Source organism: Acanthopagrus latus, chromosome 11, assembly GCF_904848185.1.
Source record: "Acanthopagrus latus isolate v.2019 chromosome 11, fAcaLat1.1, whole genome shotgun sequence".
Classification (NCBI taxonomy): Eukaryota; Metazoa; Chordata; class Actinopteri; order Spariformes; family Sparidae; genus Acanthopagrus; species Acanthopagrus latus.
The window spans coordinates 27,611,806-27,629,014 of NC_051049.1; the positions used below are offsets into that span (position 1 = coordinate 27,611,806).

Consider the following 17,209-nt stretch of genomic DNA (forward strand, 5'->3'; position numbering starts at 1 on the left):
TGGAGGAAATATGGCCCCATAATTCACTTAACACCGTCGACACATTTGATCCAAGGATGCATTTTCTTATTTTTATTTCACGGTATAAAGATACATGGATGCCAGTACAACTGCACTTAAACGGTTGTGGGAACTTTAGCTCAGGTTTGAGATAATTGATGATTGAGGAATGACTCAAAAGTTGGCATGAATGTTCAACCAACTCCAGACATAATATGAGACTGATCAAAACAATAGTACAGTTATACAGTTCTAAAGCCAGATTGAATAAGATTTTTCCTGACATGTTGCATCTCTGTAGCAGGTGTAAAGGGACAGAGGGAACACTGACATTCATTCTGGATATGTCAAAAACTATATAATTACTGTGAAAATGTTTTCTGTGTTTCTCTAAAGCTTTTATGAAAGCCTGGCGACCTGATCCTCTAGCTGCGGTCTCAGGTGTCATACGCGTGTTACCAATGGAAAAAATATGAAACCCGGGCTGTTTCAGTAGCTATTGTGGTGGCAAAAAAAATGTATTGTTCATATGTGGAAGTCAGACTGCACTCCAACATATGAAATGTGGATTGAAGAGTGGGTGAATGTGCTGCATTTAGAACATTTGAGTTTCTCTCGTAGAAACAAGATCCAGATACTTGACAACATTTGGTGTCCAATATTGGATTAATTAGTTTCATATTCTTCTGTATATATGCAGTTTTGGCAGAGCCATCGTAGAGAGTGTTCATACTGTATTGAAAATGCTTTTAGATAAAGTTTATTAAAAAAAAAGTATATTTTATGTCAATGAGTTCATCTAAAATCTTTCCTCAACAGGGTGTTCTTAGCAGAACACTGGGCTCCCGAAAAAGAACATAGCTCATCTACAACAGCTCCAAAACTCTGCAGCATGGGTGTTGACTAAGACCAGAAAGAGAGCACACAACACACCAATTTTAAAGTCTCTGCACTGGCTACCTGTCTGCTTCAGGATTGATTTTAAGTTCATTTTGTTAGTTTTTAAAGCTCTTAATGGCCTTGGGCCAACTTATTTATCAGATTTGCTTTTATCGTATGAACCCTCCAGAACCCTCAGGTCCTCTGGTCATGGCCTTTTAACTATTCCAAAAGTGAGAACAAAAACTCACGGTCAGGCCGCCTTTCACCACGGTTCATGTTTGTGGAACAGCCTCCCAGAGGACTGGAGGGCACTGGAGAATGTTGGTACTTTTAAGAGTTACCTCAAGACCTTCCTTTTTAGGCTGGCTTTGAGCTGAATTCTATTTATTTATTGGCTCTTATTCTGTTTAAAGGGATATTCCAGTGTAAGTTTAATCCACCTTGACACCGACTACGACCCCCCCTCGAGAGTTTTAAGTTTGCGGACCGCTAGCTTACGTAGTTTTAGCATCCTCAGAAATGACCGCACAACAGCAATACACTGCAGCAAATGGGTCCAAGTATAAACTGCCATCAAAAAGCCACAAATAATGCTCAGAACAGCACCAAACTTCAGCAACATTAGAAACAGGGTCCCAGCACATATTTCTATATTGCTATTTGGCTACTTAAAGCAAAGAAGTAAACTGAGGCTAGATGGAAACAATCCAGCGAGAGGTCTTCAGGAATCATTTTTGATAGAGCAATTGTATACCAATGAGCTGTGTTTACCTACAGCAGTTATGCAGTGTTCTCGTGCTCATGTACTGCAGTAATGTAATGTTGAACTTTGCCCTTACTTGTGAACTACTGAGCCTTTTGAGGATGCTTCTTTCATACCAAACCATGATACCTTCGCCTGTTAATTAACATCTTTACCTGTGAAACAGGTGTTTTCGCAACATCCCCAGTCTTTTGTTGCTCCTGTGCCAACTCATTAGAAATGCTTTGCTGGCATCACATTCAGAATAAGCTGTTAGTGATAAAAATCAATGAAGGTGATGAGGTAAAGCATTAAATATATTTTTCTTTTTACTGTACATAATACTTACGTCAAAAAGGACAAGAGAAGAGACGTTTTTGGAGAAGGGGTTGTACACCTAAATTAACAGAACAAAAATATGATTAAAACAATCACGATTGGTGGTTTCAAGCAAGTGGCCTGCTCTTTAGTCAGAAATAAACGATACACTAGGATTCATCAGTTGGCCATAAAGAAGCTGTGGCCTGAAAAGTTGCCAACTTTTTGTGCAAAGTCTCAGCATTAGCCAAACTTGTTTCAGCCAAGCAATTATCATCAAGGAGCATAGGAGCAAGCTTGCATTACTGATGCTCCCTTCTGGTCAGATGGTCTCAGGAACCAAAAGTAATTCAAAGGAAAAGTGTTTTTGTCCTTCGTGTTCTTTTTCACCTTGCCACTAAAAGTGTCAAATACTCCCCTTTGCACCAAAAGCCCTGATCTGTAGTTAACTCTGGGTAATTAGGTGGCTCCTCAAGCAGTGTCAATTAATGATAAATAATTAAACAGACAAGCTGTTAGGCAACACTCCAGGCCAGAGTTTATGAAACTTTTCATCAGCATCTAAATGAGAACGTTATGTCACCTCAGGCTCCAACATACCTGTTAACTTACCACATGGAGACACAGTGGAGCATTTTGGGTCCTAACTCAGAGTTACAAAACCAAGCCATTCATCTGTTTTACAGTCCTTGGGTCCCATTAACGTTACAGTTATGAGACTTTTTATTACATGCCCTGATTGAAAGCAACACAGCATGAAATCACTGAGACAACGAGCTCTCAGCAACGACCTCTATTCTCAGGTCATTGGAAGAAGTGTGTGTTACAGTTTGTGTTGCTGCTCCTTGACGTACATGGAATTATTCAACACATTTGTCACTCTTAACTGCTTGACGGATTAAATGGGAATGTTCAGGGACAAGTGGGGGAAGGTAACATTGAATTAGATGTGTGTGCATTTACGTTGGAGCACATGTGGATGCATTTTTATTCCACGGCTGTGTGTATTTCCTCGGAGCAGAGGGATTTGATTCACTACAGGGTTTCTCTGGAAGCTCATGAAAGGGAAAGCAGCCTGCGAGTGTTAAAGTTCATTCTCTTCCTGTCAGCTCCCGTAAGACTGACAAATCCCTCGGCGCCCTGCGTTCAAACGATCCCGGAGGACTCCGGGAGCACACATCAGTCCTACCATGGGCTTTGTGGCCATGAGGTTGAGTCGGGACGTTTACTTTCAAAGGGCTTGCATCAGAGAAAGTATTACTAAAAGACAAATTGGACAGACAAAAGTCACAGTTTAGAGATAACTGCATTTTACACATTTCCAGAGGCTGCGCTTTTGTTTTCGACAGAGACAGATGTCCACTGGTGGTTTCAATAAAAAGTGAGAGCCGTGCAGAACAAAAGAAAAAAAAGAAGAAGAATATCAGACTGTGCGTGAAACTGATGTCGAGATGATTTCAAACCCTGAATCAGAATCCATCTCTATCATATGTTTGTAAGCAAAGAGATCAGTGCAGTATTTTAGCTAAACTGAAGATGGAGGGAGAAGGGGAATGTGTATGCATATTCAGATGCTCGTGTTTGCTTTAAAGTGAGGCCGTACAACCCCACGCTTTGATAGAGGTTTTGCCTGTGGCCCACTCTCAGATAATGTCAGGCAGGTGTAAACACTCTGATCCACAAGTGTAGCCCTACAGGCAGCACTCCACTGAAAGGCACTCGTTTTCTTTTTTTCTCTCGTACCATCATTAATGTGCTTTATTTTAGAGTTGAAATGACAAGCATGACCTGACATGGATGGATTACTGATGGGACACGACAGGCAATGGCCACGGGGCCAGATAGGTCAGAAGGCCCCTGAGTAAGGTCCTCTGTTTAATGAGACTGAGAGCAGTTAGTTTACAACAGGTCAGCTGTAAATAAGACGTGAAAGTTGTCTTCTCATATATTGTGTTTTTGTTTAGTCTTGCTCTAATATTACAGCAGTGATAAGAATAATAATCAACTTCATTTATATAGTACTTTTTTAATTAAAAAAAATTAAAAAAAATACACAGCTCAGTTACAGAATGATATATTGACAATAAATACTAACATTAAAAAAGACATTAGACTAAGAGCATAAACAAGAAAATACACAAATTCATAAATATAAGTTCGAAAGGAGGATTCTTTGGTAGCTTGCTTGATTCTCAACAGAAGATTATTCCATACTTGTGGAGGCCTTACAGCAAAGGCCTACCCACCTTTTGCCTGAAACCCCGCCCTGGGTCCCGGTAGTAGCAGCTGATCAGCTGATCTGCAGCGAGCAGGAGAATATAAGGTTACAAGGTCATTGATATGAGCAGGAGTGATTTCAAAATGATTGATACCATAAAAAAAAGATCACTTCTAAGAACCAGGGGTAATCAGTGCAGTGAGGCAAGAGCAGGAGAAATGTGATCATATTTTTCTTGTGAACTCTAGCAGTAGTATTTTGCATAATTTGGAGGCGGTTGATTGATTTCAGCGAGCTGTACAGCGTACTGGGACGACATTGTGATGAAAATGCAGCACAATTAGCAGAGATTTTGGCCTGTCAAAAATATGGTCACCTCTATGAAAACCTTTTGTTTAGAGATTAGAATGCAGTGAAGTTAATTGTTTCAGTGTTTATTGTTCAAGTGTTAAATATTCTGCTTTCTTTACATAAGTATCTTTGTCACAGCTGTTCGATCACCTCATTTGAGGGAGTGTGTCTATGGGCTGATATATCCATATCAGAATTGATTACTCCCTAATATTGGTATTGGCATTGGGCACAAAAATGTAGTATCAGTGCTCTAATGATGAGTAAAGCAATTTAAAATAGAACAGCAGACCATCTCTTAAAGAAATGGGACTCTTAATCTCAAGTTGCTTTCGACGATTGTACAACAATATTTATATATTGTATACTTTACTGTATTTGCTGTTGTATTTGCTGTAGTATCACCCCTGGAGTGAGTGTCAGTCTGCAGCTGGATCTGTGAACCTGAGCCTTTTCGTGCATTTGCATGATATCACTGAAGTGATTAACAGAATGAAAGATGAATTTTGCGCATGTGGTCCTATGTAGGAGAAAGGCAGTTTTTTTTAAACCTCTGCATGTGACTCATAATCCATCCATGCAGCCTATGGACTGAATTATTCTAAATTGCTTTGGACAAAAACATCTGCTGCAATTGCCCTAAATGTAAATGTAAAATCTAAATGTGTCACTATTTTTTCAAACATTCAGCCAAAACCCTGATTTTGGAGAGACGTGAATTGGGAATAGTTGTGTCAATATGAACTGTGAGCAGTCGATATGCAAAGGGTTCTCTCCTGGGACTCCAGCCTCCCCCCACAATCCAAAGACATGCAAGACTGTAAGGTTAATCAGTTACTCTAAATTGTCTGTAGGTGTGAATGTGAGCGTGAATGGTTGTTAGTCCCTATATGCCAGCCCTGTGATGAACTGGAGACTTATCCAGGGTGTACCCCGCCATCAGGTCAATAAGCGGTTTCAGATAATGGATGGATGGGTGGATATGCAAAGAGAAAACTGACATCAAAATTCTAGGAATGTACTGCATCACTATAAAACACTTTAAAACATTAATATGGAAATATATGATGTCCTTTCTGTTACAGCTCAGGTTTTGCCTTTATCCAGTAAGACTGTAAATAACCTGAATGCAGCTTTCACACCTAAGATTACTCACCTGGCCTTAGGGCAGGTGATGATGATGTGAAGACAGAGGTAGAAGGTGTGAAGTGAATGTGAAGTCAAACATAAAATGGTAGAAATCACTGTTTTCCTGTTTCTGTGACTTGGAAATGGATGCTTTGACGCCCATTACACAGCCGTTCTTTTAGAATAGATGCAGTTGCAGGAAGATTCAGAAGACACGTTTGAGTGCAATAGAAGACGTCTAACATATTTGCATGTTCTTAGACTCTAAGACAGAAAGGTTATTGAATGTAGGTTTTTCTTATGGTTTTTGAAGTTGAGGAAAATATCTTAAAAAGGGCACCCAGTCTGGTCACAACTGCCCCAAAGCCTTTAGTCCCTCTCTCTCTGGTCTCCATCCTTTCATCCACTTCTCTGCCTAAACTCTCCAACTTCTTTGCCTCAGGGACACACACACACACACACACACACACACACGCACACCCACCCATAAACACTTACACCTGGCCTTTTTTTCCCGGGCCTCAATAGGACAGAGACGTTTCTTTTCAAGACTCTCTACACGCAAGCAGGTAATTAAAATCAGCCTCTCAACTGTCCACTTACTGTTAACTCTATAAGTTGAACTATCTAAATGGGAGGGATGAAATCAGAGTTTATCCCTGCTGGGGTCTCTGCTCTTGATAGCCTTGCAGTCTGAGGGTTTGGTTTTCAAGCATTACAGCATCCTTCTTGCCCAGCTCAGACACAGCACAATTCTGTAAATCACGTTTGCTTAGTTACTGGGCCAACATTCATTCAGGCACCTGGGTTGTTTTGCCCCGTGTGTTTCCGCCCACATGTATGCTTTCATTCATGCATATTTGGAAAAGTTGGCGGTTTCAACCTGCACCTTGCTCATGGGAATGTTTTCCTTGGCGTTGCCAGCTGATACCAAACCACAAGGAGCCTAGCCCCATAAAAACTTTAAAAACAGTGACCTTTTCATCTAAAGAGTTGAGTCAATCCAGGACAGATTAGGATTTTTGCAAGTTTGAATTAGCCTGACCTTTGTTTTCATGAAAGTCAACACAGATATGTCGAGGGAGTGGTTGAAATGGTTGCCACTTTTGCTTCCACACATGGGCTTGTTTCTCCCCTCTCTCTTTCTCTTTTGGTACCTCCATCACTTGACTTTCCACACCATCAGCCTGAGTTTTGTGCTGAAATTTATTATATTTTTCCGAAGCTGACTGTGTGCCAGCCAGTGTTCGAGACAGTTATGAGGCACTCACACACCCAGACTGACAAACTTCTTTTAGGGCCTGGAAAAAACTAGTAGGCATGCAAATAAGTTTGACGCAATTAGGCAGTCACACATTTTCCAGTCTCAACATCTTGTTTCAACACAAATTACATCTTATTACAAATGTAAAATGTCATTTCTTTGTGCCTTGAGCTCTGGATTTAGTTGGAAAAAGAAGGCTTCTATTTGAACAAGCATACAGTTTAATTTCCAGTCTCACAAACAAATTCACACCTGCTAATTCCCAAGTACACACACACACAGCTGCTGTGACAGTAAAGGAGATCTTCAGAACATAAAACATAGTTACTCATCCCTAAATTATGGTTATCCCTAAATTATGATTAGAATAAGCCCAGATCCAGGAGTGTATATTCATGAATTTCACAGATCCACTCAGGATAGCAGGAAATCCTCTTAGCAAACTATAAGCTGGAGAATAAAGGGCATTAGGGGGCTGTAAAATCATAAAAAATGTGTTCCAATAGAAAATGAGATTTTCTATTAAAGACTAATGTCTTGCTCACCAGAAGATGTATATACAAAAGTGCCACTTTTATACACATGATTGCTGCTCTATAGCTTCCAGCCGCCAATGGTAGCACTGAATGCTCCAGTGCAGAACAGCACCCATGGCATCAAGTGTTTGTATTCACTTGACAGGAAAGTATGAATATGATTTTGTAACTTTGCACTTCATACACTGACTGATCGGCCACTAACGGGTGAAATGAATAACATTGATTAAATGTTCTGCTGAGTCCTGCTGGGTCCTGGTCTTCATGTGGGAGCCACTTGACATGCACCACCCATCCAAACACTGTTACAGAAGTACATGAATATTATGGCAAGGGCACATCCCAATGGTGGTGGGTCAGTGAGCAGAACCAACAGTAATCAAAAGAACCACCACTAGGGCAGCCTTAGAGGTCCTGTATCCAAACTGTGTAGCACCTGAGCCAAGTCTGATCCATGGTGGGGGCTCCATGGATTTGACCTACTCTGTCTGGCATATCTCACAGATGCTCAGTCTGATTAGGATCTGGCAACTTGGAGGTCGGGTCACCACCTTTAGGACACATTCCTTGGGTCATTGCTGAGCAGTTTATGCAGTGTTGTAGGGCTTATTCTCCTGCTGAGGTGGATTGTTGCCATCAGGGAGTGCCCTTGCCATGAGGGGGTGTTCTTGGTCATCTTTCAATGGGTGGTGTGCGTCAAGTGGCATCCATATGAATGCTACTTGACTCACATCACTGAAGGTTTCCAAGAAGAACTTTGCATTTTACGAAGACCAGTACGAAGATTTAAAACAATCCCATGAGTTCATATCTCCAAACATATTCACTTTTCACATTCATATTCATTTTATGAGAAGATCTGTGATTTAAACATTGAGGTTCAAGAACATATTTATGCTAGACTGTGAAATGCAGTATGTGGTTCTGGATCAGTGCTGATTAAACCTATAAATACTTGAATGCCCCAGCTCAAACAACACTAGAGAAAGCCATCCTAAAGATCAAGTCCATATGATAGCTTACCAGATCACAGTCCTGGGCTACAGGCCCAGTGTCCTGATTTTTTTCTATCACAGCAGCTAGTTAACCACATTAAACTGACTCAAAACCAACAGCATTCTCAGTGCTAGGGACACCCAGCAAGAACAACAGCTTTAATTACACGGACATTAAAATTAATGCCAGCAAGTGTGTGACCGCATGGCATCATTAAGAATTAACGAGGTAACCATTAGCTGTGGAAACAAGAATGGCATTTAGAATAACTTGGACAACAGCAGTGGCTGGAGGGAAAGAGCAACAATGGCAGCTAAGATAATGCGAAGGCACAGAAAAAATGTGTTTTACAGGTGCAGATATTGCTCCTGTGTTGAGCACCAAAGTAGAGGAGGTATGATTGCCAGTCTGGACTGTCTGGCGTCTGTTAGTGAGGAAGACTGACAATCAGTTTCATTGAAAAGATGGAATTGAATGCTGAGCTGGGTGTTTTTCTTTTTAAGGTGAACATGTGTGAAGACTGACTGAAAGGCAGTGGGTTCATCACTACAAGCATCTCATTTGAAATATTGATTACTGTAAGGTGGTTTTATTTTGATGCATGTAAGCATCCTAAATGGGTCAGCATATTGCTGCTGAGCTTTGACTACAGTATGGAAAACCTCCCTGAATTTCATGTTATGTAATACATGGGCACGAGTTGATGTCACAAATCTCAAGGTGTCAGCAGTACCGGCTGCTATCACTGAGATCATCGTTTGGTTTCCCTGTATTAAACCTAAGTCAGTATTACAGTGTCACACATGGTGGGGGAATATTCTTGTAACTGTCGAATAACAGGGAAATTTAACCCAAAGCTCAGTTTGAACATGCACTATTCACTTGACAAAATCCTTTCTACTACTTTTACTCCTACGTAATGACTATAACAATTGATGGTAGATCTGATCTCACAGTCAGTGCCACCATAGAGTGATCTCTGGGGCTTTTTCTCAAGAGCCCTTGATAAAGTTATAAATCTGCAGCAAAGGCTGTCAGCAGTTAAGGAAGCCAGACACTGTCTAACCTCATAGTGTTTTATTACCTCTGCATCCAGCGTGTGTGTGTGTGTGTGTGTGTGTGTGTGTGTGTGTGTGTGTGTGTGTGTGTGTGTGTGTGTGTGTGTGTGTGTGTGTGTGTGTGTGTGTGTGTGTGTGTGTGTGGGAGGTGACAGTCTGTTTGACAGACACAGAGCAGCTAGTGTAATCACAGCTGGAGGAAGAGAAGTAAAGACTTCCTCCATCCTGTGTCATCTATCTTTCCTCGTCCTCTCTGTCCCTTTCTCTTTTTCTTCCCTGGTCTCTTCCTCACCTTATTCTGTCCCTCAGTGAGTATAACCAAAGGCTAAAAGATAAATGTAGATTCCAGCTGCCTGCTAAGAACCTGTATTAGCATGTGTATGTGTGGGAATTAGATGGTAATAGCTGAACTTCCCTCTGGCGGGCCAGACTCCAGCCGTTATCATGAGGAATTCCAGTGGTGGGCCGTTTTTCTTCATCCTCTTTAACTCCCCCGCTCGCTTTGAGTATTCTACTCTGCTGTCTTCTGTAATTGGCTTTGACTGTGGTAAACACATTTAGGATTCAGAGGGATGGATTGTTTTTTTTCTCATTCAGTACAGTAAACACAGTACATAGAGGCTTCAGCTGTGTTTGAATATGCAAGCCCTAACTCATCAAACTGCTTGAATAGTGTGTGAAAGAGAGTGCGTGGGCATATTTGTAAGCAGCCATTTTGGATTCACACTATTTTTTGTCTCTCAAACTGAAAATTGATCACTGAGAATAATTTCCATCCATCCATCATCTGAGTTAATGTGCTCATCTGCCCAGCATGGCATTTCACAGTTAACCAACATTGCAAAATAATAGATCTCATCACTACTGAGGCATTTTTTTTTTCTTCCATGAATGAAGTTTTTATTTCCCATTACCCACGGCCAAAAGATTACACATGTGGTGTTTCTCAGTAATCTTCATCCGCTGAGCACCTCAGATGCCCGCATTTTCCCACCCTGTTAAACATCCCTTATGACATTGCTTCATATGCCGCAAGCTTGCTCTTCCACACTCCAGGCGTCACGCAGCCTTTCAATTTTCATAACAGTTTGGACAGTTTTTGAAAATACAGTGATTGGCTGAAGGGGATGCTATAATTAAAGGTCAAACAAGGTAAAGACTTGCGTTTGGCCCAAATGGGAAAATGTTCACAGCTACCATGCTGTTTTATTGGCTCTTTGTACATTTTTGGCTATTTCTTAAAGTTTTGCTAAAGCGGCATGGCAGGATTTGTGACCACCAGTGGTATTAGAAATACCCTTGATGTAATACAACCATATTTAATGTCAGTTTTTTTCTAAAAAACACTTTTTTTGCATTATTTTGTGTTGTTTTCTATCCAGTTCCAGTCATAGATGATTAAACATCTTTCCTCCTCTGAATTATTTTATTCACCCCTCCAGTTACTGAACCTTTCCTGTCAGCTAGACATGACTGATGGTTTCAGAGTCAACACACTAACACTGTGTACAGACTGAGTCTTAGTTCTGTGTGTGCAAGAAGCTTCTGAGAACTATAGGTGAATGATGTGTTTCTTTCTAAAGACGCACCTCAAGTTAAGTTAGTTACTTTTTATGAGATCGTACGTGATTTTAAGGAGTGTTTGCCAACAAGTTTACCCAACAAGTTTGCTCTTTTCTTTTTAAGCATGGACACACACGCACACACACACACACACACACACACACACACTGATTTCTGCCTTGCTATCCATTATGTGATGGCCCAGGACAACTTGTCAACCTGGATAATTTCCTCTCATTAACCTAAAAGATCCAGCTCAGACAGACCATCACTCATACATTCCTCTCATGGACTGAGTGTGTATGTGTGTGTTCGTCGTTGTCTGTGTGTCACCAGAAGGTGCTTAAGGAGAGACAGATGGTGAAAAATTTTGGCATGGAGTCCTTAAGGCAGGTTCAAGTTCAATTTAATCAGGTGTCGACTTATTTGCCAAGCCCATACGGCGACGCGACATCCAGTCACTTTAAAGCACCTTGCGTTCTTCTTAGCGATGTGACAGTCTGGTTAGTTTGGATTCAGTCAGGAACCTAGCAGTTCAGACTTGGCAGCCATGAAACAGTTTTCAGAAATGCTCAAAATCCAGTAGGTAGTTTTTGTGGATCTGAATAATGCAAGCTGGAAAAAGCAGGAAATCAGAGACGACACCAGCAGAAATCAATAAGTGTGTCTCAAGCAAGCAATGCACATTTCATTTCACTTCAGAAATATGTTTTGATGCCTTAGTGCTAGCAAAGCTTTGGCAGGAGGTGTTAATGTTTTCGGGTTGTTAACTGGACCTCAACAATGGAGCTTCTGTTCAGCCCATTGTTCTAACAGTGCCATAAGGGAATTCGGTACATATTTGGTACCAATGTCCACTTAGACTAAAGGATGAACTTTCAGATTTTGCTGACTAAAGTTCAACAGTTAAGGTTATTTGAATCTCATGGTACCCCTTTTTCATGAACACAATATTTCAGAAACAGATTTTTTTTTTAAATTTGGAACAAATTTCCACTATGCCTCAAGGATGAACTGATTTGATTCTCATGAATGCCATATCTAAGAAATACACTGAGTGAAATTCTTCAAATGTGTCACAATGGGACCCAATGATGAAATTATTAGAATACAGCAGTCAAGGGTCACTGAAAAACATTTGAAAAACAAACAAATTTTTGGCCATTGCTCAACAATTTGTATGATGATCATAACAACACTCTTTCACAAATGCCTGATATGATGTTAAAATAATGTTATAGCATTTTAGACTTGAACGGTCAAAGGTCAACTTCACTGTGACATCATAATATGCTGCAAAGAAATAGTCTGGCCATGTTTCAATGCCACAGCTCAGGAACACTTAACTGTCACAGTTGTATGCCTCCGGTATTTGAATACTTCTTGTTTGTAAAATGTAAAAACTTGCCAACATTATTGACATTGTTAAATAATTATGATGTACATCTATGACTATTTTGTCCAATCTCCATGATTCCTGAATCAAATTGGTTTTCTATTACATAATGAGCTCTTTTTCATTTGACCAAAACATGGCATATCAAGATTGATTTTAGAATAAACACATTAAATATGATTTTTGACAATATGATTGGATTTCTACAGATGTGTTTCAGTTATACTGAAGATCTGATTTGAGAAGCAAATTTCATTTGCCTGCTGTCTGAACAAAACATCCATGTTGAAGATGGATTTTCAACCTCTGTCAGTCACTTGCTGGATGGCATTGAGTCCCAAGGTCCCACCCTTATCTGCAATATGGCAGGGATTGTCCACTGGTGTCCCAACATTGAACATGTCCATCATACGACAACAAACTAAAAGATGCATCTCATGTGTGGATTGAATCCTGGCCCCAGCAGTGGTGGGAGAGCGTCTTCTTCTCTATACCAGCAGTGCTCCTCTTTTTTATGGGCCATTCTGAGGATGTGATTGAGGAGAAACATTTGGGCAAAGCCACAGTGTTGGCTTGGAAACAGAGAGGTGTCAGACACACTTGTTTTTTTTACCCACTTTTAGATGTCCATTGCTTGGAGTTCATAATTACCCTCAAATACCATATGTGTCTAATGCTGTATTTAACCCACCGTGTGATTAAGGCGCCAAATCTGCATAACAACAAATGTTTGTGACTGGTGGAATGATAGAGTGGGCACAATGTGTGACCGGTTAGCAGAGCCTTGAAACAATTAGGATGCTTGATAGCATTAGATGGAGGAGAGCGTGGTCCCACAGCTCATTATTGTTGGAGTGGAGCGTTTCAGTGTCGCTGATCTGCATTCTCATCTCACTCTGGTGCAACTAATCAGCAATTCAACATCTCACATTCTGATTCTTGTTTTGATGATGACTTGTTCTCTAAGGCATAGCATTGATGCTGCTGCTTGTCCTGATTGTATTTATGTATTCATTAGTCATTTTTTTTCTTTTGTTGTGTGTATTTGCATCCTCAACTTTGAAACTTTTTAGGGAGTTGTGGAAACTGATGCCATAGTTGTTATTGTTGTTTACTTAAAATCAGACAAATATCAGTGTCATCCTTATTGAAAAGTGTGCAAAATATATAGATAAATATAAGTAAAATAAAATGTTAGATTGTGTAAGAATCTTTCTTTCAAGGCAGCAGTAAGCTTCTGCCAAGCTGTTGTTTGTGAGTTTTACTGAGTTCTACTCTCTTGCTCAGCCTTCAGAGGAGGCCTCTCTGATGATGTCCAGTCCCAGGATGCTGCTCCCTGCATCAGCCACGCTGCCACAGAGTGCTCCCCTGTCCATCCACCACCAGATCCAGCTGCTTCAACAGCAGCTCCAGCAGCAGCAGCAGCAGACACAAGTGGCTGTAGCACAGGTGAACCTCTCACACACTCAACACTCTTTTTTTCCTTTGAAATTTTTGGTTCATGTTGAATGTATGAACCAATTTCAACTGTATGAACAGTTGTTTCATTTGGATCGCCGGCAGGAGAACAAGGCTAATCAAATCAGAGCCAAGTAATAATAAATATTAGACCAAACAGTATATGAATATATATCTATATGTACCTGTATATCTGAGGGTAAGAGATGTGTTTAATTTCTTTATTTGTATCATGAACCCGCTGTTTTCAGTGATATCACAATTCAGATTCCTACCTGTGGTGTGGTGTCATTACCAGAACGAGTGGTACTTGTTGTGGTATATGTTGCCTTGGGAACAGTTGCCCTGGCTACTTTTGTTTTTCTGAAATTATACAGATGAATTTGAAGTCAGAAGAATAATGAGGGCAGCACTGCTGATGCCTTCATGTGTGCTCTGCGTCCATGGCACAGAAGTCTGTCATGGCAGCAGCTTGTGGAGGCAGTTTTAAGATCAATGAAAAGGCAAAAAGCTGAGAGACACAAGAATGATAATAATTCAAAGGAAAAGAAAATAGATGTATTCTCATGTGCTTTACGGCAGTTGAATGTATGCTAATGGTATTGCAGACATTAGCCAGAAGGTAAAAAAAAATGGTTTACACTTTGTACATCAACTAATGTAATACAACCCAGAATATACACTGGGATGAAATGAAAGACATGCTTGTTTGGATTAAATTTTATATTAATGCCGCATCTACCAGTTTCATTACTGGGTATGTTAAATCCTTCTAAACTCTGAATATGCACTTTCATGAGGGAAAGGATTTTTGAGAAAACTAAGTGAAAGTGAAAGCAGAAAAATGGTACATACAAGTAGAATTATCCATTACATATTTCTTCTTGCACTGTAATATACTAGACACCAGTCCAGTTAAACACACAGACACCTCAGATCAGTTTTCAATGGTGTGAATTGTGTACATTTCCTCTTGTCAACACTCACAAACAAAAAAGAGATTCATGAAGGAAAATAATTTGCCATCATCCCTGAGCACACAAAATCCAAAGCCATTCACTCAAGGGGAGGGTTAGGAATGAAAAGCCTTTGGTTAGTAAAGTATGGACCAGTAAATAATTTTGGTATTCATTGCATTCACTGGCCACACCAACTGTGAAAAAGGAACATGTGATCAGTTGGAAACATTCAGTGATGACTGACAGAGAGAAAGAGTGAAATACCCGCCTGCAATCCAATCTGGATCTGGAAAAAAAAAAAAAAGTTAATACAGTGCACCCAGCAGACATCAATCACCCAGCTTGAGTGGCTGCAGTTTGAGAAGTGATGGGTGACAGCCATGGCTCCAGGCTTATAAGCGGCCTGAACACATGCACACACACAGTTTGTCAACCTGCTTGCGAAAGACCACACACTGCAATCGCGCAACTCGACATACCCCGACATCTTGCATGCATGCACACTCCTGACCCAAAACACGTCCCACACACTTAAACACTGAATTCTCACGGCATTCAGAGACACCAGAGTCCTGATGAAACCGGCTGTTCACACTGAGCACTGAACCACTGAGCTGTTCCTTTGCCTTGTACCTTGTCTCCAACTGACAGCTCACACATTCAGAGCGAGTGTGCTCAGACATAAATGCCATTAATTTTACTTTGATGAAACCAGAGGTCAGTGCCCGCTGGCAGAGACGCTGGTTTAGATTTTAAAACTGTTTTTGGTGGTTCTGTCTGACCTTGGTTCTTTTGCTATTTAGCCAGGTTTACCCAGAGGCCCTGACTTGTCTGAGCTGTTGTACCAGTTTGTACACAGCATCTAAATTGGTTTCCACAAAAGGTTTTTTTTTTTTTGTTCTATTTGTCAAACTTCCATTGATTTTATCTTTAAGGCTGGTAATGTTAGTTCTTAACTACTTGAGTAATTAAACATGGACTGAATTGTTCCTGATTTAATAACCTGTTAAGCCTGTGTTTTATAAAACAGGGCTCAAGGGGGTCAAACATTTGACCAGTGTGAATCAAGTGCTTGTTCTGGGCTGAGTGACCGGTGAACCTTTAAACAACTGGTTAGCTTTTCCTCAGGCATGAAAGTTGCAGTAGAGTCGGAACAACTATAGAGGACAACATCGACTCTTTACAAGTGATACTCCTGGCTTTGTATGCCTACATTGGCATCAAACTGACTGATCCTCGCACCACTGCTGCTTCAATTCGGTGTCCATATGGAAATATCTTGTTTATTCTCTCATGGATACATCATCTGTTTTTTTTGTTTTTTTTTTAAATGGTGGTCAGTAGAGGTTTGAGTTGGTCCTTGGTTGTGATAACCCTGCCCAAGCCCCTGATGTAACTGGCTCCAAAACAGCACCTAATCCAGTGTTTTTCTTGTCACTGGCTGGAAAGTTGGATCATTTCAGGCTTCTAAACATTCACTCAACTCATCATTCAAATGAAAAAAAAAAATCTCTGAAGACAGAGTTCGTTTGGAAGGACAGTGCAGTCAAACACACCTTTCGTCCTGGTAATTGAAGTTCAAGACCTGTGTGTAACCTAAAGTCATTGTTGGCTTATTTGTTACCTCAACCTGGTCTTATAGATAATCTAAAAGTCTATCAAAACAATGCTTTATTATTATTGCTAACTTGATGACAGAGCCCTGGACATGCAAACGTGACACTAGAGAATAAAGTGGAGCAGAACTGATGAGGCTGGAGTGAGAACATAGATATCTATGCTTGATAACTGGCCGTAATGAGATATTTTAAGATGTGACTTTGGCCTCTTTCTGTTTTCTAAATAGTGATTACTTAGTTAAAACAAAAAAGGAAAACAGATTAATCAAAAATATTTTTCTGCACCATATAGTGTTTTGAAGTAACACCTCTTTAGGGTTAAATAGTTGTAAATGTGTTTCAAGGGTTTATTTTCTTTTTATTTCTCAAATCAAGTTGCTTGAAATTAGTTAAAGCCAGTTCATTTAATGAGTGCAATCAACCTTTTTTTTCATTCACTGTGTAACATCCAAGGATACATGAACATTCAGGCTCATTATTTTCTTTATTACATGTCTGTGTGTCTGTGTATACACATGCACACATACACTGAAACACACATGCAAACACACTGTTTTCTTCAAGTTATAAGTGGCTTGAGGACCACCCAAAGTTAAAGATCGAGTGTTTATTAGGAGAAAGAACGAAACTGTGTCTCTATGTGCACAGAAAACAGAAACAAATATCTGTAGTCCCCCTCTGTCTTTCCCCTACTTCTTAGTCAAACTCCCCCTCACACTAA

General features: G+C 40.3%; 1 protein-coding gene across 3 annotated transcripts in view; it reads left to right on the forward strand.

The window, feature by feature from the left end:
- LOC119028313 (carboxyl-terminal PDZ ligand of neuronal nitric oxide synthase protein-like) overlaps positions 1 to 17,209 on the forward strand; it is a 192,802-nt gene that overhangs the window by 128,022 nt on the left and 47,571 nt on the right. For all 3 annotated transcript variants that reach the window (XM_037114147.1, XM_037114148.1, XM_037114149.1), the window contains exon 8: positions 13,740 to 13,901. In XM_037114147.1, the coding sequence (XP_036970042.1) occupies positions 13,740 to 13,901 (162 nt within the window). The remainder of the gene's footprint in view (positions 1 to 13,739; positions 13,902 to 17,209) is intronic.